We start from the raw sequence: 26,967 nt of genomic DNA, 5'->3' as shown, positions 1-26,967 counted from the left end.
CATGGAATTACAAATGACAATCCACTGGTGAGCAAACTGGACACTAGCATTCCCACACCTGCCAACGGGTCCCCCAAATGCCATCCTGAGTTTACTGCAATCCATCCCATACATCCTTTTAACCCTCCTGGACATCCTAAGGAGGCAAAGATTATATACAAATACATTATGGAAACTGTCTTAATGAAGTCAAGGTCTGAAGACAGATCTATTTTGACCTAAAAAGGAATTTCATCAGCTGGTAAATTTACTGACTTCTCATGGATGCTTAAAGGTGTTGCAAAAGGGGCATCTCCATCCTACCCTGCCAAGAGCAGCCTGCTCTGCCTGACCCCAGCCTGAGCAGGCAGAAAGCCAGCTGTGAGACCAGGGACATATAGGGGATATATAGCCCCGAATAATGGGAAGGCAAACCAAGGCAAGGAGGGCTCCCAACATTATCTCTCTCCTTACACATCTCCACTAGCTCCTGCCTGCTGCTGTAAATGCAGTTCCAGGCCAAACAGAGCTTTGGGCATCCTTCTGGGCAGCATGATGCCAAGCGCGAAATAATGAGCTCTGCTAAAAGGCTGGGTGTGTTAATTTGAGCTTGGCACCGTGTTGAGAAAGTCCTGCAACTTCACGCTGGCAGAGCGCAGGCAGCGCTTGCCAGCATCTGCCTGCAAATGACCATGTGAATGTCCCCTATGTGTGCTCGTCGCATCCCTTGCCCAGCTCCATGAATACTCCCAAAGGAAACTGGCAACAATGAGAAATTCAAGTGTGAGGAAGAAAAAGCAAAACCCTATTAGCCCTAGGGCAGGTGGGCTGCAGGACCCTGCCTCCCTGGAGCTTTTGCCCATGCCCATGCAGCAACTCCAGGTCAGAGTGTGGACAGCTCATGGTGAACCATGGCAAGCCACAATAGGGTTTCTCTCCAAACTTGTGCCCTGATCCAGTCTCCTCTGTTCTGGGGGGAAATGGGGACAGGAATGCACAGAGACAGCCTTTTCCCCAAAGCTTCAACTCTTTGGAAAACAGAAAAGACACAGGGATGTTTGCAAGTCATGGGTGACACCGTCTCCTAATGACCAAGGTGGAAGGCATGGAGCACCACCCAGCAGAGAGAAAAGTCCCTTTGTCTCTATAAAAAGGTGAAGCCACTTGTATTTTCACATACTGATGGTATGTGAAAATAGTACCAGCTCCTCCCTTCTACAAATCCTTTACCTATTAGCAAGGAAAGGGAAGTCGATTACACCTGAGCAGATGGGAGGACAGATGGATCAGGCCAAGGCTGGCCAAGGTGCACTCAGGGTAACCAGCAGCTCTTTCCTTTTGGCAGGTCCTAGAGTATCGCTCTGTCTCTGCTAGCAGCAAATCTCCTTCTCCTTTCCAGGCGCTGCTCGTTATTCTGTTTTCCCTTCTTCCCTGGCATCCACTCCTTTGAGGGCAGTCGACGCTCATTAGAGCACTTTACTGGATAAATGATTTGCAGTCTCCTGTCTCTGTATCAAAACCTCCATCTATTCCAGCTTTAAGTATCTACATAATAAAGTACTTAAACCTTCTAATACATGATTCCCTGAGCAAACTTTCTCTGCATTCAATTTCAGTGGAACAGCTTCTTTCTTGTTTGATAATACCAGCGGATCGCAGCTGAATGAAGGGATTTTGTCTCAAATAAAAATACAGGGCATTAAAATTCCTCACCACGCCCTCTACATTTCCTCACCCAGTTAATAGGTATTTTTTTGGTAGTTATATTTTAGGATATTTCCAACCGCTCATTCATGTTTGTTTTTCATAATTGGGATTCCAAAGTATTTGTTCTACAACTGCAGCCAAGGGAGCATATTTCATTCTTAAGAGGATCCAGCAATTTTTAAAAGTTGCATTAAAAAAAAAAAAAAAAGAGAGAAAGAAAAAGAAAAGAAAGGAAAGATCACTATTCTGCCTTCTAGGTGTGTGTTTAACTTCCTCCTCTCAAACGTGGAGAGCCCATGACTTCACAGGAGCTGCTGAACCATTTCAAAAACCTCCTCCAAGCAAGGTGGGTTCCTTCTGCCATGGGTCCCCCAGTTCACGCTTGTTAAAAAGCAGATGCAGATTCTAAAAGCACATAAAATACGTGGCGCTACCTTTGGTCCTGTCTGGCCGGGCATTCCCCGGGCACCATCGCTGCCAGCTCGTCCCTGCAACAAAGAAAAGCGAAGTCAAATACAAAGGGTAAGCCAGGACCGCAGGGACATCTGCTCTTTGGTCTGCGGCTGAGTGAAGTTTTATTTAAGTCAGAGCTCACCGGCTGGGGAGCAGCTTCCCTTGGTGAGGGAAAAAATGCTGGTCTGTTTTTGAAGCAGCATTCCGGGCTCAGCCTGGCGCTAATGAGGGGTGTGAGACAAATAGCAGCAAAGCTGCTTCGCTATGTGGGATGCTGGGACATGGTCATTGATTTTAATTTGAAATAATTATCTTCCAGCACATTTGAAGATATGCTAATGATGATGTCCACAAATTGAAATGAGATAGATTTATTTATTTATTTATTAAGAAAGCCAGAAGTGGGTCACAGAAAAGACTTTCTCACTTCTTCCTCTGGCCAGCCAAATCATGACGAGCCAGAGGATGGCGTAAAATAAAAATGAGCACCAGGGATGTCGACAGAGCGAGTGAGCACAATTTATACCAACTCCAGAAACCCTCTGGGGACTGGATCCTCCTCGCACACTCCCGAAAAATTGGGGACCATACAAACCATCCCAGAGCATTTATGCAGCTACAACCTCAATGCCACAGAGAACAACAGAAAATAATAATAATTAAAAAAAGGCAACAGAAGAGTGGGAAGCATAGACTTGCAGTTCTCCCCACACTGTCTGCCTTTTAACTCTCATCCTCGTTTGTGTCTGCCCAGATGGATGGAGAGGTCCTGGACAAGCCACCAGCTGGCCTCCAGCCTGCTCTTGTGCAACGCTCTTCGTGCTCAGAAATTGCTTGGCAGCAGAAACAATTCCTAGCAGAAACTGTAGTTAACGCAGTCGTCAGCGCAGCTCCCAGGACACTCACCCTACGGCCAGGTTTTCCTGCTGGACCGGGAGGACCTTGGATGCCTCGTGGACCCTGCAAGGCATCAAGGAGAGAGGAAGAAATGCCATCACCCAAAGGCACAGCAGACGGACCCGGTGCCTGCTGGCATCGCAGATCAGGTGCTGAACCTGATGTGAACCCCTCGAGCACAGCCCGTAGTTCAAAATACAGAGGGAGGGCTCAGGACTGAGCATTTCTGGCCAGGAACTGCAGACGTTTCTCCATGAGGAAGTTTTTGCCCTGCAAGCAGCACCACATGGTGCAGACAAATCACTTCCCCCACCATCAGAAAAATGGGAATTTTCCCTCAATGCAGGATTTACAACTTGGAAGAACCATTTCCTGAGCATTAGCAAACTGCCCACACTCCAACCTATCTGGTATTTACAGGGCTCCTCTGTGGATATCTTTGCAGGAAAGGGCTACCACCTGCAGAATTTTACACTATTGCCTTAAAATTATTGCGAGTCCTGCATTTGGATACTCAAAGGGACACTTATACGCAAAACAGGCGTTCCCACACCTCCCTGCTTTCAGCTGGCTTTGGGTTACCGATTTTCTCCTTCACAGCAGCCTCTAAAGCGGGATCGCCTGCTTCACACCTACAACTCCCCCCAACCCCCCAGTCGCCCAGTTTGCCCATACACACCTGGGGTCCCATTTCTCCAGCTTCTCCCTTCAGTCCTCCGCTGCCTGGGGGTCCCTTTGGACAGAGAACATAATTTATTAACTTTTTTCCACAACAGAGCCCGAGGGAAGATTCATACCATGTTAAGGAAGAGCCATTCAGGTAGGGTAACCCAGAGCATCCATGGAGCTGGTGCCAGCTGGCTCTGCTCCATCCTTGCTGGCTCGTTCACTTACCATGGGGCCTGGCCGCCCCGTCAGACCCATCGGACCCGCTGGTCCTCTCAGCGCCAGCTGCAACAGAAAGAGAAACGTTGCTCAGTTGGTGCCTCTGCTCCATTCCTTCAACAGGACAAAGCCACCATCACACCACCAGCCACACATTCTCCCCCACGCCCCGAGAACCACGACTCCATGGTGCAATGTCCATACCCTCAGTGAAATTACCTAAAAACATCCAACCTGCTGTGCACCAAGTCCTTTCTGCACCCACAAATGGGCAAAGCTCCTGGACAGTGCATAGCTCTGCTGAGAGGACATGTGGACCTACACCCCGTCTGCCGGTAGCATCCTCCCCCCATACACCCACCGCGCACAGGAAGTACAAAACCCCTGTACAGACACGTACAGACACCCCCTGGCCCAGACCCAGGGCAGATGGAGGGGCAAGGAGTTACCTGCATTTAAACCAGATGAGAATCTGCCTCTGCAGGTCAGATCCCATTCTCCATCACCACGTAGAGACACAATAAAATGGATGCTTTTGGCAACAAGTCATTGAAGGCAAATGTAAAAACTTTGCCTGGACAAGCTATAGGCATTTGTTCACACATATTTAAAACCCCAATTATTTGGATTTAGGATTATTTTTTTCTTTATGATCCTAGGAGTTTAATTTTGGAGGATTTTTTTCCTTTTTTTTTTAGTTTGCTATTTCATATACTACAAACAGAACAGCAATTCTATTTGCAACAGGGGGCTTTTAGCTCAATAATTAAGGAGTCAAGTAACCATACATCAAGTCAGTAATTTCCATGGTGGGTAATGGGACTGGTCCACACTTTAAAACATCACTCAGACAATTTGTTCCCTCGTGACAATTCAACACTTTAAAAAGAGTTGTAATTATCTGTGTACTCCAGTAATTAAAATCTACCCATGATTGCACTTGGAATGGCATAAATATTGCACAAATGCTAGATTATGTAGCTTCTTTTTACAACACCCCATTAAAAGGGAGATACTCTGAAACACTGCCGGCTGGGACAATGTTCAGTGTCTAATGAAAGCCAAATTTTAAGGGAATAAATCAAACTAATAATGCAATTAAGAACAACGATAACGAGAAAAACAAACCCCCCAAAAGGAAAGAAGCCGGACTCCCTTTTCCATTCCTGCCATACCCTGTAACTTCCCCACAAAAAAAAAAAAAATCCATGTATTTCCCTTCCTGCTTTGCTATCAGGGCTGTCAGCTGAAATTGTCTGACAATAGGTTGAAGTTAACCAAAAAAATGATTTTTTTTCCTTTACAGAAATATTCAACTGGTCATCCACAGCCCAAAAGTCACCCACAATTTGGTTTTTTTTCAATTTTTCCTTAAAACTGAAAACAAACAAAAAAACCCCACCACCAAAAACCCCAAACAAACAAACAAAAACAGAGGAAAGGGACTTTGAGTGAGGGGAGGGAGGTTCTTTGTGTTTTTCATAACATCACAATATTCAACAGGCAGAAAAAAAAGAACAAAACCAGCGAGTCTAAGAAAGCAGATGCTTCTCATGGAATGTTCATCTGGTCAAAAATCCCTATTTCCCAGCAAAATAAAATGCTGATGGAAAAAAATGGAGGCAGCCTTGAAATAAAGACTGACAAGGTAACACCAGAAAAATAATTGACCAATACTACTCTCAGAGCAAGGTTTATGGACAGGAAAAACGCGGTGGCTGGTGGCATCAGGGACATGCACTCTACCTGAACATGTAGAAAATCAAACTCCTTTGTAAAAGGGGAGTTGGATGGAAACCAGAATAGCCCCAGCTAAGCCAACCCCCCTCCCCTTATAAACCTAAAAGGGGCACGTGCTACCCTGCTGGGTGGAGACCCCAACGGCCTTTATTTCATTCAAGGGTGAAATAAATGGCTTTTTAGCTTATTTCAGCAGACTGGCCCAAAAGGTCTGTGCTAAAGTGACCGCCAACAGCTCAGAATGACAGACAGGCTGTGTCCGAGCCACGCGACCCAGGCACAGACAGACGGGGGCTTTGGACCAGAGGAGCACACCTAAGCTCCATCCCCGGATGGCTGCATTTGGCAGGGAGAGGAGCAATGCCCCCAAAGCTGTGTTCCTTTGCAAACTGCCTCCCCAAACTATCTTCTGTTTCCCCCTTTATGCAAGGGTGTGCTTACAACCAGAATTTGGTCCCTCCCGGGCAACATCAGGGCAAACACAGGAGGAGGGCACTTCTGGGGTTGCCACGTGTTTCCTTCTGCTGAAATTGTGGCTCTTGCATCTCTGCTTTTAACATGTTGATGATCAAATGTAACTTCACACAAGTTCTCATGGAAGAAAAAACCTCAAAGCTGTACTGGCTAGAAATTAAGTTTGATTTTAAACAGATGAGTATGAAGCCTTTTACACTAAGGTACTCATCTAGGTAGGGAACAGGAGTTGTACGGGGAACATGCATGGTTGATCTTGTTTCACCAGTGAGCTACATAACAAATGCCACCAAGAATTACTTGATCATCAATCAGTAAGGTCATCCAAGGGGAAAACATTCACAGGGATAGTCACCATGGATTTTCAAATAAATATGTTGAAGAAAACGGCAGCCTGCCTGTTGAGATTTGCGGAGTTGGGAACCTCTTAAATCTGTGACATACATTTAATTATTACAAATTCACTGGAAAAGGGGAAAAAAAAAAAAAAAAGATAAATCCTTACAGCACCTTACAGCACATAGCATATATATATAGTTCATATAGACTCAAAACTGTCAGCATAAACAGCAAACACTACTGAGGGCAACAGGTCTGTGCCTACTGGTGCCAGCAGAAGGCCTGGTCCAAGGTCCGTAGGCAATTAAAAACCATGTCTCTAGGGCTTATTGCTGGCCATTGGTAAAAGGCCAAGTCATCCAGATGCCCTCACACCTCAAACCACACAACCAATTCCATCACAGATGAGAGGCGTTAGCATTGCCAGCACCATGGATGGTGCAAGTATGAAGACATCTCCAACACATTTATCCTGATTCTCCTCCGCTTCCTCAGGCAACTGCTGCAAGAGACATCCCCACCACCCTTCACTTACCCTGGCCTGCTGCAGGATGGCTTGGGCTTGGGCCTCCTGGGCTGAAACGAGAGGTCCCTTAGAGCCAGCATCTCCTCCTCCACTAAAGCGGAACTGATGGGAACAAGATGGAGAAAGCAGGTCACAGGGTTGCTGTCCCTGCACCCTCACTCTGGCCTGACTCCTAAACAATTCTGTTCAGCATGACTGACCCAACCCCATCCCTGTCCTTCCAGACCATCCCATTAACCAGCGCGCTCTCAGGTCACCCAGCTCACAGGCACAAACCGACTGTTCCCCGTCTCCGTCCCCACACAGCAGATTCTGCCAGCTCAAAGAAATGCACAACAAGAGGGATTGTAGGCTCTGAACTGTGAGGACCTCACACACCACTGTTCAAAACTAAGTTCTCACAAGGCTGATGTTCCCATGCGGATGCTGTTGGCCTGGAGACCCCTGGAGATGGGGTTGCATCAGGTTACTTGGCTGTAGCTGCCCGTATGCCCTGGGACAAAGGCTGTATTTCTCAAGCGTGGCAGGATGCTTCAAAGAACAGAGTTTGGCCGATTGTTCAAGCCAGGATCCTTCAGCACACAAAGGATTTAAAAAACCCCCAAGCATTAATGCTTTATTTTCCCAGACTTGAAAGGAGTTTAATGTTTTCTTCTGCCTCTTCTACCCCCCCAGCTACAAGCCCACTTCCCAGGACACACCCCCTCCTCCTGCCTTTAATTGCATGTGTGTTTGGGGTTTTGCAAGGAGGACTCTCCAGGCTACAGAACCTACTTGGACAGCTCTTTCACCTCCATTTCACCTCTGCATTCCACTTGGTTGGCGCTAGGTATATGACCACATGAACTTGGCAAGCAGATTCAAAGAGATGCAATTTATAGGCCTACAGTTGATTACTGTAGGGGCCAACAAATGTATTGTAATGGCCAGCTAAGCTCCATGTTGAGCGCTTGGCCCAGGCTGTCCTAGGCACCCTGCCAGAAACCTACACAAGTATCACCCTACCATTTGGAGCTCATACAAGAGTTTTGCGGTTTTTCACTAAAGACGCTTTCCCTTTGGTACCTAACCACTTATTTTCAGCAGCTGGTTTCCATAGGGTTTCCTCACATCAAAGCAGACACAAAAAATAACCATTCCTTTAGCATCCCAGGACCAAGAAGGCTGACTTGGTACTTGCTAGCTTCATGTAGAAGGGAAAAAAAAAAAAAAAAAAAAAGCAAAATAACCACTGGTCATTAAAAGAGAGCGGTTCATTCAGGTGCTTACAATTTTGGCATCTGCTTTGAAGAGCTGCTAGAAGGAGGGGTCTGCCTGGAAACTGGGCCCTTGGAGGTGTATTCCATTGCTTCTTCATGACTTTCACTCTCCAACACCATGCCCAGTCAGAAACACTTAAGCTCATTCTTCATTTATGGAAATTTAAACCTGCCTGCCCTGTGCTTTTGACCAGTGAAGAAGTTACAGCACTTTGCAAAGAGCAAATTTAAACAGGGAACTACCTGGACTCATCTTTTATACCAAGGAAAATGTGTCCTTGGTATAAGAGATGGGAGATTTCTGCAAGAACAGTCATTAAGAAGCAGCAAAGCTGAGAGGCTCGATTCATTTAAATGTTTTTTTTAGTTACATTTGTACTTACAGGCAACATAAGCATTGTCCCTGGTGGTCCTGGTAAACCATCTGCTCCTGGAAGACCTGGGCGACCAGGTGGTCCCTACAAGAAGAATAAATAGAAATAAACTCCTGTAGTGTCATTTTAGTTGCAACCATACTTGAGCAGTTGCGGCTGTAAAGGCACGTATCACAATACAAAAGGTCCCCTATCTTGACTGACTGGCATCGAGCACACAGGCATCCCAACGCTATGGCAAATTTTGTAGAAACACATCTGTAAGCACGTATGATTTTTCTTAAGTAATTCCCTCTTCTTACATCCTGGCCCCCGTATTTCCAGGGTCTGCCATATGCAGTTTTCGAGCGAGCAATAAAAGTCTTTGCAATGTTCCAAGTTAATGGAATCAATGCTTAGTTGGGTCTGTTAAAACCTATTAAAAAAGTATATGAAACTTCATAATTCAAGTCAGTGAGATAGAAATGTGGAAAGATAAATACATTTCTGTGTATGCTCAGTCGTCTGGGTCATTCCATTTTTCTCCCTTCTGTCTTTTTCTTTTCCCAGTCCTATGAGGCTACTTCCATCTACAATGGAGTGATGCTGTCAGCGGCTGTAAATCAGCAAAACTCTCAGGATCTCAATGGAGCCGTGCTGATTAACATCCGTTGTGTATCTTTAACTTGTACTAAAGAAACAAGCATGCAGTAAAAGATCTATTGATGAAGCTATAAATAATCAAATATGGCCAATTTTCCTAAGACAGCCCATAGATTATTTGTATTCCCAACTGCGTACTTGGCAAAAAGTTTAAGTTAACACAAATGTGCACATCCATCCAGCAATCCTACATGCAAATGAGGATGACATCCAACTACTCGATGCGCATGCCTAATTGCAATTTTCACATCAGCTCGAGAAGCCGAAGGCTTCACCACTCAAGTCCCAGTGATGCCAAGAGGAGCCCTGGTGCTCATTTCATGGCAAGGCAGGCAGGACTGCCCGTCCAACAGCTCCAGCTTGAGGACTTGGACAGTCCCCTATTTACTAAATGCCAATAATAAATCCATCTGCGGAGAACCAAAGTGCTTCGAAGGGCAAGCAACAAGTATCTATGTTAGTTCTCACTCTCTTCAACCTGCCTGAAGCCCTCCAGCCTGTGCCAACGCCAAACAAAAGTGAAAATAAAACCCTGCCACAAATCACAGACATACGTGGACACGCTACAGAGACACAGAGGAGCCAGATGCTGCCCTAGGAAGTCGCACACTGATCCCACAAGGCAAAGGGAGGTAGATAAAGGTGGGAAAGGAGGAGGGAAGGAGAAATAGCCAACAAAGTCACTAAAAAAATGGAGCATTTAAAAACAACAAACAACCAAACCAAGTCATTTGATGTGTTATCCTTGCCTCACTGTCTTCCAGCAAGATTTTGGCGCATGACTTGGCACCTCTCACAACTCTTTGCTCCCTCTTCATCCGTTCCCCTCTATGCCACACTCCATTTAACATTTGTCTCCCTCTTAAACAGGAACCCAAAACATGGAAGCCAAAGTTTCAAGCGCTAAATTAGAGCCCAGCACCAGGGTGGGGGTGAAGAGCTGCCAGGGCTCCACCCAGCCACAGGCAGAGCATCGCTCCGCTGGCCTGTGGCCGGACCCGCTCCGCAATTACAGGGCAGAGCAGCGCTGCGGCCGCCGAGCCCAGGTCTGCACCGCAACCGGCCCGGAATAACAACGCTGCTCCCAGCGCTGCAGCAGACAGCACTGCAGCCAGTGATTTATCAGCAAAAAGAGAAAAAAAAATCAACAACCCAGCAGCTCCCTCAGCACTGAAGGGAGACTGCATAACACGCCAGCCCATCCATTTTTCAAGACAAGCTCATGATGTTAACATTCACGCTGTTTACTTAGTCTGGCCAACACTGGAGTCCCTGACTCCGCCGATGAGGTGCAGAGGGCAGTCCCATCTGTTGGAGCAGAAGCACAATAAATAATTTAGGCCAGACTCATTTTATATAATAAACGTTCCTCCATCTCCCTCTTCTTTAACTCTGGTCCTGCACATGACAGATCAGGAATGAGCCTGTTTAGCTCTCTGTGTGTACTCTGCCTGACAAGCCTTGATGCAATCTTTTTATCCATAAGCGCCTCTTTTTGTTTCAGGTTGGGTGTGTGAGGTCTTTGCCTTGTGGGGTGCAGCAGCAGGGGGCAATGGTATGGAGGCAAATCAAACCCATAAAGCACTTCGTAAATTTAAATTCATGAATGCCTTTAAGAAATGCAGCACGCCAGAGTCTCAGTTGGTGTAAATCTGTGCACTCTCATTATGTAAATAGAGATCTGCTGATATATAGCAGCCAGAGATGGGGACTTCAGCTTTTATTTGGTGCAGTGCACTAAAATGCCATGCTGAGTGCAAACACTAGTGCAATAATTCAAGGGAATGTTTAAACTGAAACCTCGGGGTGTTAGTGCTCAGGCTCCTTGAGCAGCAGACAATGACAGACAGAGCGATGCCCAGCAGCCCACAGTATTAAGCCTCAAAATTTGTTTTAAGTGCCTCTCTCTAGGATTATTTTTCTGATATTTTCAGCCCTGGTCAGAAAATTAGGCAACTGAAGATCTTTCTCACAGTATTTAGTGTCTTCCAGGTAAGGCATTGCTTAACATCTGATGGAAAAAAAAGGGCATCCCTGAAGATGTCAAGCCTTTCAGAACCCCAGTAAGGATTTTAGGGATCCTCTTAGACTTTTGAGATGCAAAACTGTTCTCAGGGGGAATAAGTCCTTTGGGATGCAATGATTGAATGGTCTTGGAAGACACAGCTAGTGCTTTGCGACCAGCCTTACCCCAGAGGCATGCTGATCAAGCCCAGAGCACCCAGACACCCCAGATTTCCAAACATACAGCAGGGTCAGCGACAGAGCTGCAGTTTGCTCTAATGCTGCACCTCATCTCGTTCAAAAGGGCACGTTTTCCCACTTCCTCCATTCCAGTCTGGAATATCCATGAAATAGCTGCCTGGTCTCCTAAGTGCCATATTTCCTTTTGCCCACAGCTCAAAGAAACCTGCCTAGAGTCATCCTAAACCACCTCCCCCCAGATGAGTCCTCTGAAACCTCCCACTAACAGGCTGCTCTGCAGCTCTGCCGGTGACACAAGCTCTTCTTCGCGTCATAAAGTAACTGGGATAAATGAACAAACTGACATGATGAATAAAACAGAGCTAAACGAGTGTTGGCCAATATTAACATAACTGAATATTGTTGGTGTATTAATTCAGTGCACCTGCCTGATTGCAAATAGAAAGTCTTTCTATCAGAGGCGGGCATAGGAAATGTTCCTCACCGTGCACATATAAGTGTCATGTAAATTCATGAGCTATATGCAGGGTTAATAATAAACAAATTAAAAGAGGAGCTGCTCTAATTGAAAAGGAGTATTTTAATACAGTTGCCGTTCCTGGCTCTGCAAGTTCATTGCTTCTCTATGCATAATATGTTGTATTACACTCTGTTCTGGACGCTCAGAAAAGCAGGATGTGCCGTCTGTGCTAGAATGCAAATTACGCCTTTCATTGCAGGGTGTGGAACAACATCATCGGGGACAGTGTGTCTGCTGCTGATTGGCTTTGCACAGCCATTCAAGGGGAGCCTGGCCAGCAAACGTCTGCATCTGCCTGGACAAGTGGCAAAGATACAGACTGCCTCATCGCCGGGGTCAGCATCCATCCTGCCAGGCAACTGAACTCTTTGGAGCAGAAGCAGCACGTCACGGGGAGAAGAGCAAGCTGGACAACACGTAGCACCCATGCAGGATGAAGATGCGCCAAGAGCCCCATGAAGCCACATGGCTCTTTTGACTAATCTTAGACCACTGCAAGATGCAAACCGCTGCTGAGACTGTTGCCTAGCTCGCCCATCCTCTATGAAGGCCAACACCCAAGGATGCAGAGCCCTCGCGTGGTCCTTCTGCTGGTGTAGTGTAAGAGGAAGCAGGACCTCAGTGCCTCAAGGGTTAAGCCAACCTCTGAGCGGTGGCTCTGGCTCCCGGCCATGGGCTGAGCCTGCAGCTGTGTATTGACTTTCTGAGCTTGCAGGCACCCGATCGATGGAGCACAGTCAGGGTTTCTCGTTCTCAATCATGTCACAACCGCAAGATACGTTATTACTGTGCCATCAAAAAACAATAAATACAGCAGGAGTGTAAATGAGGTGGGGCAATGCTCTGGGGAGGTGTGTGTGTGTGAGGGGGCGGGGGGGGGGGGAAGTGCAGCAGCCAGCGGACTCCAGCCAAGTCCCCAGGGACCAAGGCGGCAAAAAAAAGAGCCTTAATTAAAAATAATACAGGACCCAGGTTAGGGTCATTGCCACAGGAATGCCCCCGACACCCGAGTGATCTCCTCAAGTACACCTTAAAACTGCAGCACTTCCCAGTGCAGGCCAGCAATGATTTTATTTCTTTCAGTGGTTGTATTTTCCAACGTGCACATCATGGGGCTCGGAGGTGAATAATGTAGCTTTGGAGCCAGCTGGTTGCTTGGTCCTCCAGCGGGCAGGGAAGCTAGGAATCCCACCCCTCCTGCCTGTGTCCCCCAGGAAGACAGCCAGGTCCCAGGGGATCCCAAACCCATCCCGATGGGATGGTAATTTGGAAGAGCACCAAATCCCAGAGGGGCATTTTCCCATCTCTTGCTTACTGCTGACAAGCAGGTGGGATGGAGAACCACCAGGATGGGTGGGAAAGGAGCAACGGCAAGAGCAGCACTAGGGAAGTACAACAGCTCAAGGGTACATCGGCCAGAAAAGGGAACACAGCTGGATTTTAAAAGCTGAGGGGAGAAGGGAAGGGTAAATACCAACTTAAACACCTCTGCAAGGTAAGGCACAGCGGCTCAGCCTCAACTTAACCATACAGAGAGCCAGGCCGGGAAGGACTTTGGGAAAAATATTCAGTCTTTCTGTCTAATTGGTGTTTTCATGGTTTGATACATCCCTTCCTGTGTTCTGGTGGATAACCGTGCTTGGTGGCTTCCAGGGGTGCCTCAGCTGGTGTTGCCATGCCCGCAGCCAGGCTGGCAGTAAGAAGAAATGAAAACCAGAGGGTTTGATGCACACCCGATGGTGACCACAGAGACAGCCACGGCAAACCCCTGGCATCACTCCGGCATTTAAAAAGAGGCTAAGGTGAGATCCTAAGTAGTGCAGAGATCTTGTTCTGATCCTCTGCAATGGAGTGAATACTCCTTCCTATTCTTTCTGGGTCTTAGATTGCTTAATTAAGACCAAAAAAAAAGGTTTTTTGAAAATAAAAGATAAGCAAGGTCACAACACAAATCCTTAACAGCAGTTACAGCAATTAGCGGTGCTAAGACACACAGCAGAACAGCACAACCTCTTTATCTATCCCCATTCGAACCTGATCATTGGCTTTTTCCCCCTTGTCTGGGCAGAATTCAACCAAAATCTGCCAGAAGAATTGGAAGCCCTACAAACACAGAGAGCCTGGGTCACCCCAGCTTATCCAGCAAAGAGGATGCGGTTCCCCATCTGGAAACAACTGGATCAGCGGAGGATGCTGTGGTGCACAAGAGCCTGCCACGGGTAGCAGGCTGCCTTCTCTGACAGAAGAACAGAGGTGCTCACGACCTCAGAGATCAGATTAGGGAAGCGTTTGCTGATAAGCGCTCCCTTCCTTAGAAAGATGTTTTGCATTCACGGGTGACAGCACTGAGAGCTGCAGGATTCTGCGTGTTCAGGGGCATCTCCTGTCATCTGTGTCACCGCTGCTCTCCTCCCTCCTGTGCTTTCCAGAGAAAAACCTAGAAAAACAGACCTGCAACCACACCTGCCTTCGGAAACCCACCTGTAGGCACAATTTTTGCCCTTTTCGCTAATGAGACTGCTGGGATGCCTCAGGCCAAAATGAGCCATAGGTAGAGGCTGGCACTGGGGCTGCTGGGAGTCCCATTCCCCAGATGAAACAGCAGTACGCTAGAAGCTATTCTGAAGGCGTATCTGACGGCACTCAGCATCAGGATGTGCCAAGGCACTGAAGCAGTGTCAAGCTCCAAGCTGCGTTTGTTTTACTCATGCAAACCCACTGAAATCAATAAATTTACTCAGGCGAGACTGCTGCTGGTACACACACAGCCCTGTGCCGCTGCTGCACCAGCCCGTAGCCCTTCACGCTGGTCCGCCGGGCTGCATCGCGGCAGGAACAGCTCTTCCCTGCCAACACTGCCCCAGTTTTGGTGCTCCATCACCCAAACCAGTATTGCTCAAGGGTGCTGTGTGCACTCCTCTAGTTTCAGACCCAAACTGAGCTGCTCTGGCAGCCAGGGCTGATCCCACCTCAGCCTCTGCGCAAAGCCAGAGCCCATCTGTGCTGCAGGGAATTTCCCCCTAGGTATCAGGCCAAAATTCCCACTGGACGCAGGGTGCAGCCTGGTCCCCATCCACCCAGGCAGCTTGGCATGAGTACCTGCTTACCTGGCTGCCTCTGCCAGGGAGGGGGAAGAGGCTTGAATGGTGGGTGGACAAAGGCAAATGAGGAGCATGTTGGTATGAGGGTCATTTCAAAGGCTCAGCTTGGGGAGTGAGGAGAGTAGGTTTTAATTTTTGGCGTTGCCAAGTACACAGATTGCCACTCGAATGGTGCTTGTGCACCACTTACTGACCCGAGGCTCAAGTCCAGCAGCTCCCAAAACACAGGTCGTTTCTGATCCCAGCTGAGGACTCCACAGTAACAAATAAATATGCAGCTCTGACTGAACTGTGGTGCTAAACTATGGAATTTGGGGTCACAGTCCACACAAATGCTTGGGAGCAGCTGCCTCTGATGAGACACCCTAAAGCTGGAGGCTTCTGCTGGCAGCAGTTCACAAAGCAGCGGCTGCCAGGGACAAAACTGATTTAAAGTACCATCAAAACCAAACACAAAACCTAAGTTACTGCACTGCTAAAGCACATGAATCAGTCTCTAGTGCTCACGGGTACAGACCAATAATCCACCTACAGAAAAGGCGAGGTGCTGCACAAGAGTCACCTTCCCACCAGGTGCGGTCTGGGACACCAAGCGGGGGTGAGGAAAGACCCACAGCAGTGGTGCTGGTGTGACCCTGGGACCATCCTGGACCCAATCAAAACCACCCCCCCTGCCAGGACTCACGACATCAGCTGGAATGAGGATGCAGAATTATGGCTGAGCTTTGCTTTACTGTGCCAACGGCTATTTCATTTGTGTTGTGCTCATCCTGGTTTTCCCAGTGCCCCAGCCCAGCTCCTGCACTGGAAGGAGCAACCACATGCCAAAGGGCACGGATAGAGAGCAGAGGCTTTGTTAGCCATACTCTTGCTTTTAACCTGGAGAAAACTGCTTACTGCATTTGACTAGTGTGGTTGTTCCCCAGCTCTTTGCCCCTGGATGCCAAGGTCTGCCCTGTACCCTACCCACAAGCTTTTTTGGGGGCTGACCCAGAGGAAATTGCTATTGCAAGATGAGCAGTATTTTAGGGCTCCCCACAGTCCCACTTTGCACACAGAAAAGGACCGAAGCCTTCAGCCAAAAAGGAGAAAAACATGGGTACTCACTCTCTCCCCAGGGTCACCCATTAAGCCCACAGGTCCAGTTGGTCCTGGAGGTCCTGGAAGGCCCTAGCATAGAAAAGACAGAAAAAACCATATAAGCTGCTAAAGGAAAATGTGTTATTATTTGTAACATATTTGTAGAAGCAGGAAAAGAATTAGAGCTTTCTGTTTATTTTTGCACCAGAAAGCCGACCCCAAAGCGGTCTGTGCACATGCGTGGCATATGGAAGCAATAGAGCCCAGGAACAGCTGTGTGCTGAGCCCTGCCATGTGCACTCAGCACCCCAGAGCCACGCACATCCTTCCCTGCAAGGTACAGACAAAGTGCCACTTACTGCTGGGCCTTCGGGACCGGGCGGACCTTCCACCAGCATGCCCTGAGCAAGAGGAAGAAAAAAAAGGTGATTAGCCAGGAGCATCCTCAAAGTCACTTTGATTACAGAGCTGGAAAGCCCAATGCTTTATCCGTTCTCAAATATTTCAGGTCTTGCTGCTAGGTCTAGGCATCCCAGAGCTGAAGGGCTTCCAGTCCCTCTAGATGACATCTCCTGTGTTCCCGTTCCCAAAGGCACAAAGGGCACTGCCCATCAAAAAGCCAAATACCATTTATTTGAATTGCACAGGGCGCAGCAAAACAGTCCTTCCCCCAGCACCAAGCCCACCCTTGTCCCAGCACAGGGTCCCCTTCCCAAACACAACCCTTCTGCCTTAGCTCCTGGCCAAAGAGCAAATCCTGGGGTAGGTCCAGCCTTGATGGTGCCCAAGCAGGAGAAGAGCTCATCTTCAGCAAGAAGCTGTTTCTAGACCCAAGCAACTTTAAAAAAAAAGTTAATAATCAAATTGCAAGGGTTTCTTTTTTAAATTACTTTCCCAGCAGACTGCATGCTGTGATTTACTTTGTGTACCTAGGAAATCACTGTGTGGGCAAAATGGTAGAATAATGTTATTCCATGCCTTTTAATCTAAATATTTTGTCATAACTTTAAATCAAGTCTATCATGTACTCAGTAGAACTAAGCTGCTTTTTTTTTCTTCCTCCTCATGGGTATGTAAGAGGCAGGAAAGAATTCTCCCAATAAAATAAAATTTGCCCATGGCAAATGCTTTCCAGAAGGCATCAGCACGATCTGTTGGGAAAAGCCCCACAGCGAGAACTACCCTTTTAACTCTGGAGCAGTGACCACGCCCCCAGCAGCACCCAGGTAAAGCCAAAGCAATCCCAGTGCTTCCCAGTTCTTCCATAGCAAACAGGGACATCTATCCTGTGAGATGAAATCAGCCCGTGAAAATCTAGACAAGCAGCTGGCTCGTATGGGAGAAGCCTGGAGGAAGCCAGTGCCAGGACTGGTCCCGGGTCATCCTTAGCCGTTCTCCTGGGCTCAGGCTCTGGTGCTAAAAGCCTCAGCTGACCCCACGGCAGCAGACAGGGCTGAACTGAACAAAACTGAAATATCTGAAGGAAAATCCAGGCGGTCCTGCCCCAAAAGTAAAACATGCTGCCGTGACCATCCCTGCTTCCATTAGTGGGATGCGTGTTTCTGCACTGCTAATGCGTGGCCAGCGCTACTTTCTGTCTTTCCCCAGTGTCCACACTACTCATTACCACCTCATTTACAATCTGGCTTCCACTTTGTTTGGATGTCTTAGGGGAAATTTTTTGGTGCTGTCATCACCGAAGCACCTGCGCGGTCGTTCTTCACCAGTAAAGAATTTAGGTCACAGACTTCACCCCATGCCCATTCGACAGCGGTTTGCTGCCTGCCTGCCTGCCACAGTGCTGCTGCTCTCTTCTGAGGTGGGGAGGAATTAGGGGTCGACCCTGCATGACATCCCTCCAACCTGCCCCAAATATGAGCTGTTTGCTGTTGGAGCCTACCGAGAAGCAGTGAGCTATGCTGATGGAGGTGTCCCCCAGGACACCCACTAAGCACCAGCTCCCTCTTCAGACACATGATGAGGACATCACACAGGAAAACCCAGAGCTCCCAGCAAACCTCTCCCCTGTGTGCTGGCTCCATCCTTGTTGAGACCAACCACGGGACATTTTGGCGTGGGTGTTGTGGCTGGGCTGGTGCAGAGAGCCAGAGCCCACACAGGTCTCTCCCCAGGACACTCCTGGGCTGCTGGATGCCATGCTCTGAGCACGCACAGCACCACAGCTCCACTGCCCATCACCAGCTGCAGAGGCTCCTCCGCACGGGGGAAGAGGTTGGGGTAATTAGCCGGTTTGCAATGCAAACATCCTTGGCATCTTCCCATATTTATCTGTTGGTTTATGTTGAGCTCTAGCTTTAGGGACAGCTGGAGATTCTCCTTGGCAAGAAATCTCCACTGTTTATATGACTGCTCATCAACAGGAGCAATGGAAATGTGGGAGGGTTCTGGGACCAGGACCGGTGGGGAGATGCCACTGAGGGCAATCACCTTGGGGTAGCAAGCAAACCATGGATTTAGGACTGTCCAGGGGGTGAAACAGGGTGCTTCTTCTAGTCAATCAACACCCAGGTGCTACCCACAAGCGAAGCCAGTATCACAGAAACAGCCCAAAAGCTGACTGCAATGCACAGAGGTGCTGTGCAAGGGCTGACCACCACCCCGCACACCCCGCCCGTCAAAGGGTCTTTGAGGAGGCGAAGGCAGCCTGGTGGCTCCGGAGCTGGGATGCAGGGTGTCCCAGCCAACCCCAGCTGCATCCTCCTTGCCCTGCTCCTGTGCTGCCCCGCTGCCTCCAGCAAGTGTCAGCACAGAGCAAGGATTGAAGGACAGACGGTTTGAACGAAAAGGAGAGAAAATCCAGCAGAATGACTTCTGCATTTGGTTTTTATTCCCCCTTTGCTGCAGCTCCCATTTAAACAAAAAAAAAAAAAAAAAAAAAGCAGCACAGCAAATCTGAATTTCTCTCTGCTGAAGAAGAACCGCACGGAGAGGGAAAAGGCGGCATTTGGTCTTGTTTACTTTCTGGCAAAAGCTATACATGCTCCAGTGTTTTGAAATAGCAAAGGCAGCCAAATTCTTTCTGGATGATTAAACTTAACTATTTTGTTCGCTTTGTAGCATTTCAGATTGGTTCTGGCCACGGCAGGCTGGGTTTCTGCCATCGTCTTTGTGGGGTTCGCCTGCCCTCCGCCCTTCCCACACCTCCAACAAGCAAATCTCTCACTCTTCCTTTTGTTTGCAGAGCGGGAGCAAGACACAGAAAGGAAGAGAAGGAAGGAAAGGTTGGAAATGCCTTTGTAAGGTGCTCATTCAGGCCTTTCAAGCCCTAGTGCTGCACCCCAGCTCTCCCTGCCCCCCACCCCGCCCCTGCTATCTGCAAAAGCGTCAGGGCAAAGAAGGGAAGGAAGGAAGAATTAAAAGAAAAATAATGGCTTCCGAGTGATGGGAAGTGCTGCCGCGATGCTGGGCGCCACGCTGGCCCTCTGCCAAGGAAAATTAGGTTAATTGAGTTGCTGGTGTGCAGTGAGCGTGCGCTCAGCCCTTCGGGGACAAGGCTCAGGGAAGGTGGTTGCAAGGACCTGAAGCCCCATTTCCAGCCCGGGGAGGAGCAGGCATGGGACCCTCAGCATCCTGCCACGCCATGAGGGACAGACACATGGCCATGGACCAACAGCCTCTTGCTCTGCTCAGCGGGCACCTTGGAGCCAACAGCAGCCGTCCCCCACCACCAGGGAAGCTGGGGAGCGGCTCCATCCTCACCTCAGGGGGTGTTCAGTTGGGCACCCAGGTTTTTTTGCAGACTGCAAAGGCCACAGGCAGTTTATAACTGTTCTTTAATAAGAAAAACAACCTCAGAAACAAGCTAGGGCAGAATCACAAAGAAAGAAAGCGCCAGATTCCACTCCAGGGATGACACAGGGTTTCTTCTGTAAGTGGAAAGCTGGTGGGACACTGGAGCAGGCGCAGGAGCAAACCTCTTCTCCCCTGCAGCTGTGTGCAGGGAGAACCCTTTTATTTCCACAGAGATGAACCCATTAGTTGCACAATTAAAGCCAGCCCCAAGCTGCAAGTTCAGGTCAGGATATGACCTGGCCGCTGCCTGTGGGTGCTCGTGGGAGCAGCATCGCTGCTGAGCCAGGGGCGCTTCCAAACCTCTGGAGAGGTGAGACATGCCCTCTCTGCCGAAATGCTTCGGTTCTAAAAGGCCTAGGTTTTATTTGGTAAATGAGAGATTTCATGGGAAATTTTGCACTTCCTTCATAATTTAGGTCACTTCTTGAAGTTTTAAAAAAATAATAATTACAGTATTTTAATATTAAAAGTTTTTAAATCAACCAAGGAATTCTTCCATGGGAAATTTTCCTCCCAGCTGTACCACTGAGAGCACCACACCATACCAAACATACCCCTTGTACCTTTTATCTTGGGGGGGGGGGGGGGGGGGGGGGCAAAAAAAAAAACAAAACACAAAAACACTGAAAAAACAGATGGTCCTTACCGGCTCAATAATTGCAGGCTCCCCCTTCTGTCCTTTCTCACCCCGTGGGCCACCGATCTGTAGCAAACAAGGGTGAGACAAAGCCAGACCGTCAAAGAGGACATCAGCATCACCACTTCCAGCAGGAACTGGAGGTTCTGGGACAACTTCTGCAACCAAAGCGCTGCTGATGCTCGGGTGGGAAAGAAACAGGGCACCTCCTCCTCGCCCCGTGCAAAACACACGTGTTGCAGGTGGCTGAATCCAAGTGAGATGCTCTCACGGGTTTTGGCATTGCTCATCTCTATGCTACAAACCATGGGAAGACAAACACTTTGAATGAGGCTTACCCTCGATGGAAAATTAACTCTTACCCCTTCGTATATGGTGTCCTGGTTAGCAGGCATGCCAGGGCCAATATCAGGAGACACTGTTCGGTCGTAATAGTTATCGTAATAATTCCCATCGTATTCTTTTATTGTTTCCTCGGTGAAATCTTTATCCAGGTCATCTCCTCCTTGAGCAGCCTGGAAGCAAAAGAGCAGCAAGATGTCAGGCTGCAAATCTCTCTAGGCTGCACACTTCAGAAATATAAAGGGTGCGGTTTTTGCAAAGTGAGGATGCCTTATAATAATAGGTGCAAATAAAAAGCATAACATGAGTTAAATTCTGGAGATTTTAGGTCTCCAGTGGCCTCTAAGGGTCTTCTCCAATAGCATCCAAGAAGGATGGGAGAATCTTTACGTCAAAGTGTACAGCCTGGCTTTCCCTGGGATTTCTCTGTTGACCCCTGAAACAACACTGTGAGTGTAAAAGTTTGAGCAAAGAAAAGAAAACACAGCACAAAGCATCAGCTCATGTCAGGAGGGTACCCCACAAACACTGAAGGCCTGAAGAAAGAGGGAATGGAAGTTTCAGACTCCAAGCCCTACCCATCTCTCACAGGCTCAATACTAGAGACACTGCATTATTAAGCCTAAAAAGTCACACTTCCAGTCCTTTTAAAATGCACATCAGAAATGCAATGTGTCATTATGAGTATCCGATTACAGGAAGAAATGTGGAAAAATCTGAGTTCGCTTCTACGAAAACCTCCTGTTTGTTTAGTCTGGGATCCAATTTATGATTGTGCTTGTCCAAAGAGCAGACGAAGAAAGTTTTTACAGACTTGAGGCATTAATCCCTGAACCCTTTCTGAATCCTTGCAGCAACAGATGCTACAGACCACAGGCAAGGACATCGAGACAAGTATCAGAATTTCCTTGCTTCTCTCCATACCCCTCTGTTTTCTGCAGCCTGCCAGGCAACCGTCTCCTGGCATCCTTCGCTCCGACCAGCACCGTAAAGAACAACATGTGCTAATGATTTTTTTGTTGTTGTTTCTGTCCCATCCAGGTAATGATCCGTAAGTGGACTTATTTCCAGTGCTTCCCAGAGATATTATCTCCTCACCACTATGAATTCAAAGTCACTCAAACGCCACCACCACTTCCAGACTTTGTTTCTGTGCCAAAACTGCTCAGAACCCATAAGCATGAGCATCTGCACTTAAATTCAAGAGGTTTTAAAGTAAAACTAAGCCTAGTGCTAAGGCAATCATCACACTGCTACCCCATCTTCTTTTACCTCTGCAAATACCAGCTGGTCTTTGCAGAAATTATGGTTTGGTAATTACTCAGTCAGAAAACTTGGAAAGTTAGCATTATTTTGTCTTTGTACCGTTCAAACAGATCTATCACACGTATCTTTTATCCTCTTCAAAATCTTTCATCTTGGTTTGCACTTTGAAACCTTAAAATCTGTTTATCTTGCTAGAAAGGTTTTTGAGGATAACATAGCAAGCTTTCTTCAAATTGCATTTCTTGAAATTAATGTCAAAAATGTCTGGTTAGATATTTTGATTAAAGGCCCCCAAGTCAATATGCATGGACAGATATGGTATTTTGAATAACTGGGCAGAGGGGGAGGAAAGTTCTCCATGCTGAGATTTGCAAGTGCTTTGGAGAAAAACCAAACCAAAAGCCTAAAAATAATCTCCTTAACAATGCTGTTAAGGCAACCTGCATCAGAAAACAGTCCGCAAAGAAAAGAGGAGGTCCAAAAATCAGTGTGCAAAGCACTGTGACTCTCCTTTGCTGGTAACAGCTTCATTTAAATCACCTTTTACTCTTCCCTTCTGAGAAGCGATGCAGATACGAAGCCCTGGTATATGCATCTGGACAAGTAAAGCAAACTGCCTGATGAATAGCAGGCAATGAACAAAATATATCTGTCCCCAGCTCCTCTTGTTCATGGGAGTATTGCTGCCTACTAAATCTTGGAATTGCTTCACTGGCATTTATCACACAGTTATTAGCCATAATGAAACCCAAGCCCAGGAGAGTTCAGTGAGTACACCTACCTCCAAAACCTCTCACACGGGCTCCACAAAGTTTCACTTGTGTGAAACTAAATCCCCTTTTAATTCCCGTTGTAGCAATTAAGAGTCTTCCCAAAATACAGACGGGCAAACTTCAGCAGCGACGGGCACATCCCAATCTTGTGACAGCTCCGTGAAGGGGTGCTAAAAGTGCACCAGACCAACATTGTCCTGCTTGACCCCACAACCCACAGGGAGCAGTGCTGGGCTGCTGGGGGGATGCTCAGTGTCCCAGCCCACCTCTGCCCTCCCACACACCTCTATCCTTTGCAACAGCGTGGGGGCTCCGGCTGCCTTCCCAGTGGCTGGCAGAAACCCGGGACCCCTTGAAATTATGCCACACTTACTCATGACCATAAGCACTACTTTGCTTCCTAAACTAGCCAAAGAACTGATGAGATTGGTTTATTTTTTACCTTTTTTAAGAGCAACTACACTTCTCCAACCACTTTAGCAGGCTGTGTTCTCCCCTACTAAAACGCTATTTCTAGTAACAGGCAATTACACACATGAGATCCTGATCCCCACTTTCATATTGCCCATGAAGCAATAAGCAGGGGTCTTAGCTCGCACATCCGAGGTGTAAACCTGAAATACCTCTTGGGTATTTGTCCGGCTGGCTGGCATTTTTGAGGAGTCTTCCCTATGTCACGCTGCATTAGCCTTTGCCTTAGTGCATGGGAATCTCCTTCAGCCAGGCAAGTCATGTCCTTTTCTCTGCTCATCAGCCAACAGATTCCCTGGAGCCTCCTCCTGCACTGGAGCAACCCTGCAGCCCTCCCCTAGACACCCGCTCTCCCGGCGCTGCTGCAGGCGCAGAGTTTGCGCCCTCTCCCCACGAGATGCTTTGCCAAGAAGAGGCTGAGCTTTCACATCGGAAAGCTGTGCCATGTGTTTCCCTGCCTGAACTTTCCTCCTCTTCCATTTCCTTTTCCTAACTACTAAAGTGGCCCTTGAGCCTCTTATTTCCTCTTCCTTTTTTTTTTTTTTTTTTTTTTTTTTCCTTAAGGTCCTTCTATCCAGTCTTTAATTCCTCTCTCTTAGAAAGTTCAAGCTTGGCCAAAGATTTCTGGCTTTTTGTCAGGAAACAAAAAAGTTTCCCATCCATGGGCTCCCTCCGGTTGGCATTCACTTCCTCAATCCACTGGAGCCTTTTCTGTTCCTCTCTGTGTATCACTTTGGGCTGCTCAACCTCCTCCACCACATTTTTTTTTAATCCCCAGCTGGCTGGGCTCGATCCCCGCCACGCCACCAGCCCTGGGGGTGGCTGGCTCTCCTCCTGCCTCACTCCAGCTGCTCAGCTTTTTGCTTGGACACTTTCCCCGACACCTTTTCAATTCAGGCTCCCAAGTCCAATTCCAAATACGTTGGCCAACTTTCGCCGTCTCTTCCGCCACTCTCCAGTGCCTCCCTGAAAGCCTTGAGTTTTGACAGCCCCACAATTCATTCTCCATTTCAGGAACCACCCCAAACCTCTGCCAATTCCCACCCTACCTCCCAGGAAACATCATCCCACTATCGACTCCCCTTGCTGATGATGCTCCTGGATAACAAATAATTTGCCTCGTCTGGAGCAGTATTTTCCCGCACGGTGAGCTATACCGCATGCAGCCCGGTGACAATTTATCTCAGTCTCATCTAAGGACAAGACCAACACTGACCTATTTGAGCACCAATATAAAAGGCAAGAACTGGGCAAGTCCTTAGAAAAGTCTCAGTGCGATGTATTTCAGTTAAAGCATATTAAAGTGCGTGTAACTAAAACTGTAATGGCTCCAACAGAAACGTCAGCTGTGGGATCTGGACTGACCTCTAAGATCTGTGCACAAAACAGAGGGGCTCTCCCTGGGTGTATGCAGTAGTTTGAAATTAAGGGTTTGTCCCAGTGTTGAAATGTTTTTTAAAAAATTACGGTCTGAGAGGTGCTATTCAATGAGAATGACAAAATAAAAAACATTGATGTTCTCCATCCAATCAACATTTAAAGGATTTATATTAACAGCTTTGAAATAAAATGTTTTAACTTAGATTTTAACATTCACCCTCATTTTTCTTTTTGTTAGACAAGCACCTCACACAGGGAAATTCAGATGTCAGTATGAACAGATTTTTCCAGGGGAATAATCCTTAACCAGATTCTAAATGTCTGTGTTCCGCACCCTGAAATATCTGGAGTGAAAATATTTTACGAGAGACTTCCTCTTCCAAGAGCTGCCCAAACCACTTACAGATTTACCATATGGATGATCACATCTCCTTTGCTCTCAGGGCTATGACATACCAGGATTAATAAAAAACAAAGAGAAAAGGAAAAAACACTCATTAAAATTACATCGGTCTCATTGTAGGTGATGACAGTACTCGTGGGGAGTTCAGCTTCCACGGCGTTTTCAGTGAGTCCACCCTGGGGGTCCACTTCTTCGTTGTAGTTGACATCTTCATAGGGGAGAGGCGTGAAGTACTCTTCATTAATGGTTTCATAGTTGTACTCATCCACAAGCGGGTCATCCACCGTAGCATCCTCTTTCACCTGCTTGCCAGGGTCCCCTCCATCAGGTGATGGTGTGGGGGCAGGGTAGTCCTATTGCAGAAATCAAATGCCAGAATCAGGGGTGGGGGAAAAATAAAAGAAAATTCTGCATCATCCTCCACCTCCCCTTCTATAAAGGTGCCATTTGTCAACCACAGCTTTGCCAGGACCTCACGCTGGTACCTGCTTGGTTTCAGGTCTCTTTCCAGCAGCCACTTCGGGAGCGCTGGGTTTGGTGGTGGGTGCTTCTGGCTTTACAGCTTCATCAACGTCTTCGTAGTAGGGGTACTCATAGTAGTAGGTGTCACCTTCTCCCTCCCCGTCGGTGTACTGCGAAGAGAAGATGAGAAGCAGAAAACAGACATTTTTAGACATCATGTCAGCATGGCCATGTTGTGATACAGATCCATGCAGTGAAATCTTTCCCTTCCTCTTGTTCACCAGCTTCCATGAAACCTTCTCCAAGAGGCTGGCTTTGGGCTGCTTTGGCAATGGTTGTGATCTGAGGAGGTTCCCAGTCACCTCTCGGTCCTGTGGCACGTTCTCCCTTATCAGAGAGGATGGACCTACCCTGCAGCAGTTCAGTCACCCACAGTAACACAATAAAAAAAGAAAAAAAAAAAATATATTTTTTTTAACCTCAGACTGTTGAGACCTCCCAGGTCACACATCTGACATATCGAGAGAGGGGAAGAAAACATCGGAACCGTGCAGCTGCTCTGAGAAGCAGGGATGCTATTTTCACTCATTCAACTGCACTAATCGCATCCGTGTGACTTCCCATCTGCCCGTGGCCTGCAGGCAGGAGGGCTCGGAAAACAAGATATTTTCAGCATTTTCCACAAGGCGTCAGTCATTCTTCAAAATGAAATACAAACAAAACATTTGGTTACAGCCTGGCATGGCAAATTTCTTTGCTGGTCCATCGCTCTCACTGGCAGCCAATGCCGGCATGTGGAAGAGTTATTCTTACACGGAGCAACACAGCCCTAAGACAAGCCAACCCTTGTTGAAGTGCTGGCTCCAAAATAAGAATTTTATTTTCCTGCTACCACATCTTTTGACCACGCCGAAGACTATTTATTTTACTTATTTATCGTTTCTCCAGAAGCACTGGCAGAGTGGTTATGGCACTTCCCTGGGGTTGGGCAGCTGTGCCTCATCCATAAGCATCGCTCTGCTCCCCAAAGCTCTGCTAGGCACAGGTTTTTAATACAAACCCAAAAGCTAAGCCAGAGCGGGCTGACAGCACTACAGCTTTGTGGGCATTCGGCAGGAGCCTGCAGATCTGAGAGCAGCCGAAAGCAAGAATGTGCATGGACCAACAAATCAGCCCAGGAGAGCAGCCAAGATGCTGAAAAGTGTCTGAGGGTGCCAGACACTAATTGCTGTGAGCTGA

General features: G+C 47.7%; 1 protein-coding gene across 3 annotated transcripts in view; it reads right to left on the bottom strand.

Moving 5' to 3' along the window:
- Window positions 1-26,967, bottom strand: part of COL5A1 (collagen type V alpha 1 chain) — a 160,312-nt gene that overhangs the window by 59,769 nt on the left and 73,576 nt on the right. For all 3 annotated transcript variants that reach the window (XM_080400825.1, XM_080400826.1, XM_080400827.1), the window contains exons 6-17: window positions 25,752-25,898; window positions 25,371-25,619; window positions 20,994-21,146; window positions 20,641-20,697; window positions 16,541-16,582; window positions 16,209-16,271; window positions 8,643-8,717; window positions 7,010-7,102; window positions 3,931-3,987; window positions 3,716-3,769; window positions 3,046-3,099; window positions 2,121-2,174 (exon numbers count right to left, since the gene is read on the bottom strand). In XM_080400825.1, coding sequence (XP_080256951.1) covers window positions 2,121-2,174; window positions 3,046-3,099; window positions 3,716-3,769; window positions 3,931-3,987; window positions 7,010-7,102; window positions 8,643-8,717; window positions 16,209-16,271; window positions 16,541-16,582; window positions 20,641-20,697; window positions 20,994-21,146; window positions 25,371-25,619; window positions 25,752-25,898 — 1,098 coding nt within the window. The remainder of the gene's footprint in view (window positions 1-2,120; window positions 2,175-3,045; window positions 3,100-3,715; window positions 3,770-3,930; window positions 3,988-7,009; window positions 7,103-8,642; window positions 8,718-16,208; window positions 16,272-16,540; window positions 16,583-20,640; window positions 20,698-20,993; window positions 21,147-25,370; window positions 25,620-25,751; window positions 25,899-26,967) is intronic.

The sequence above is a fragment of the Falco punctatus genome, assembly GCF_963210335.1.
Source record: "Falco punctatus genome assembly, chromosome: 9".
NCBI lineage: Eukaryota > Metazoa > Chordata > Aves > Falconiformes > Falconidae > Falco > Falco punctatus.
Note: the sequence above shows the minus strand (reverse complement) of the source record. Positions and strands in the feature narration are given on the sequence as shown.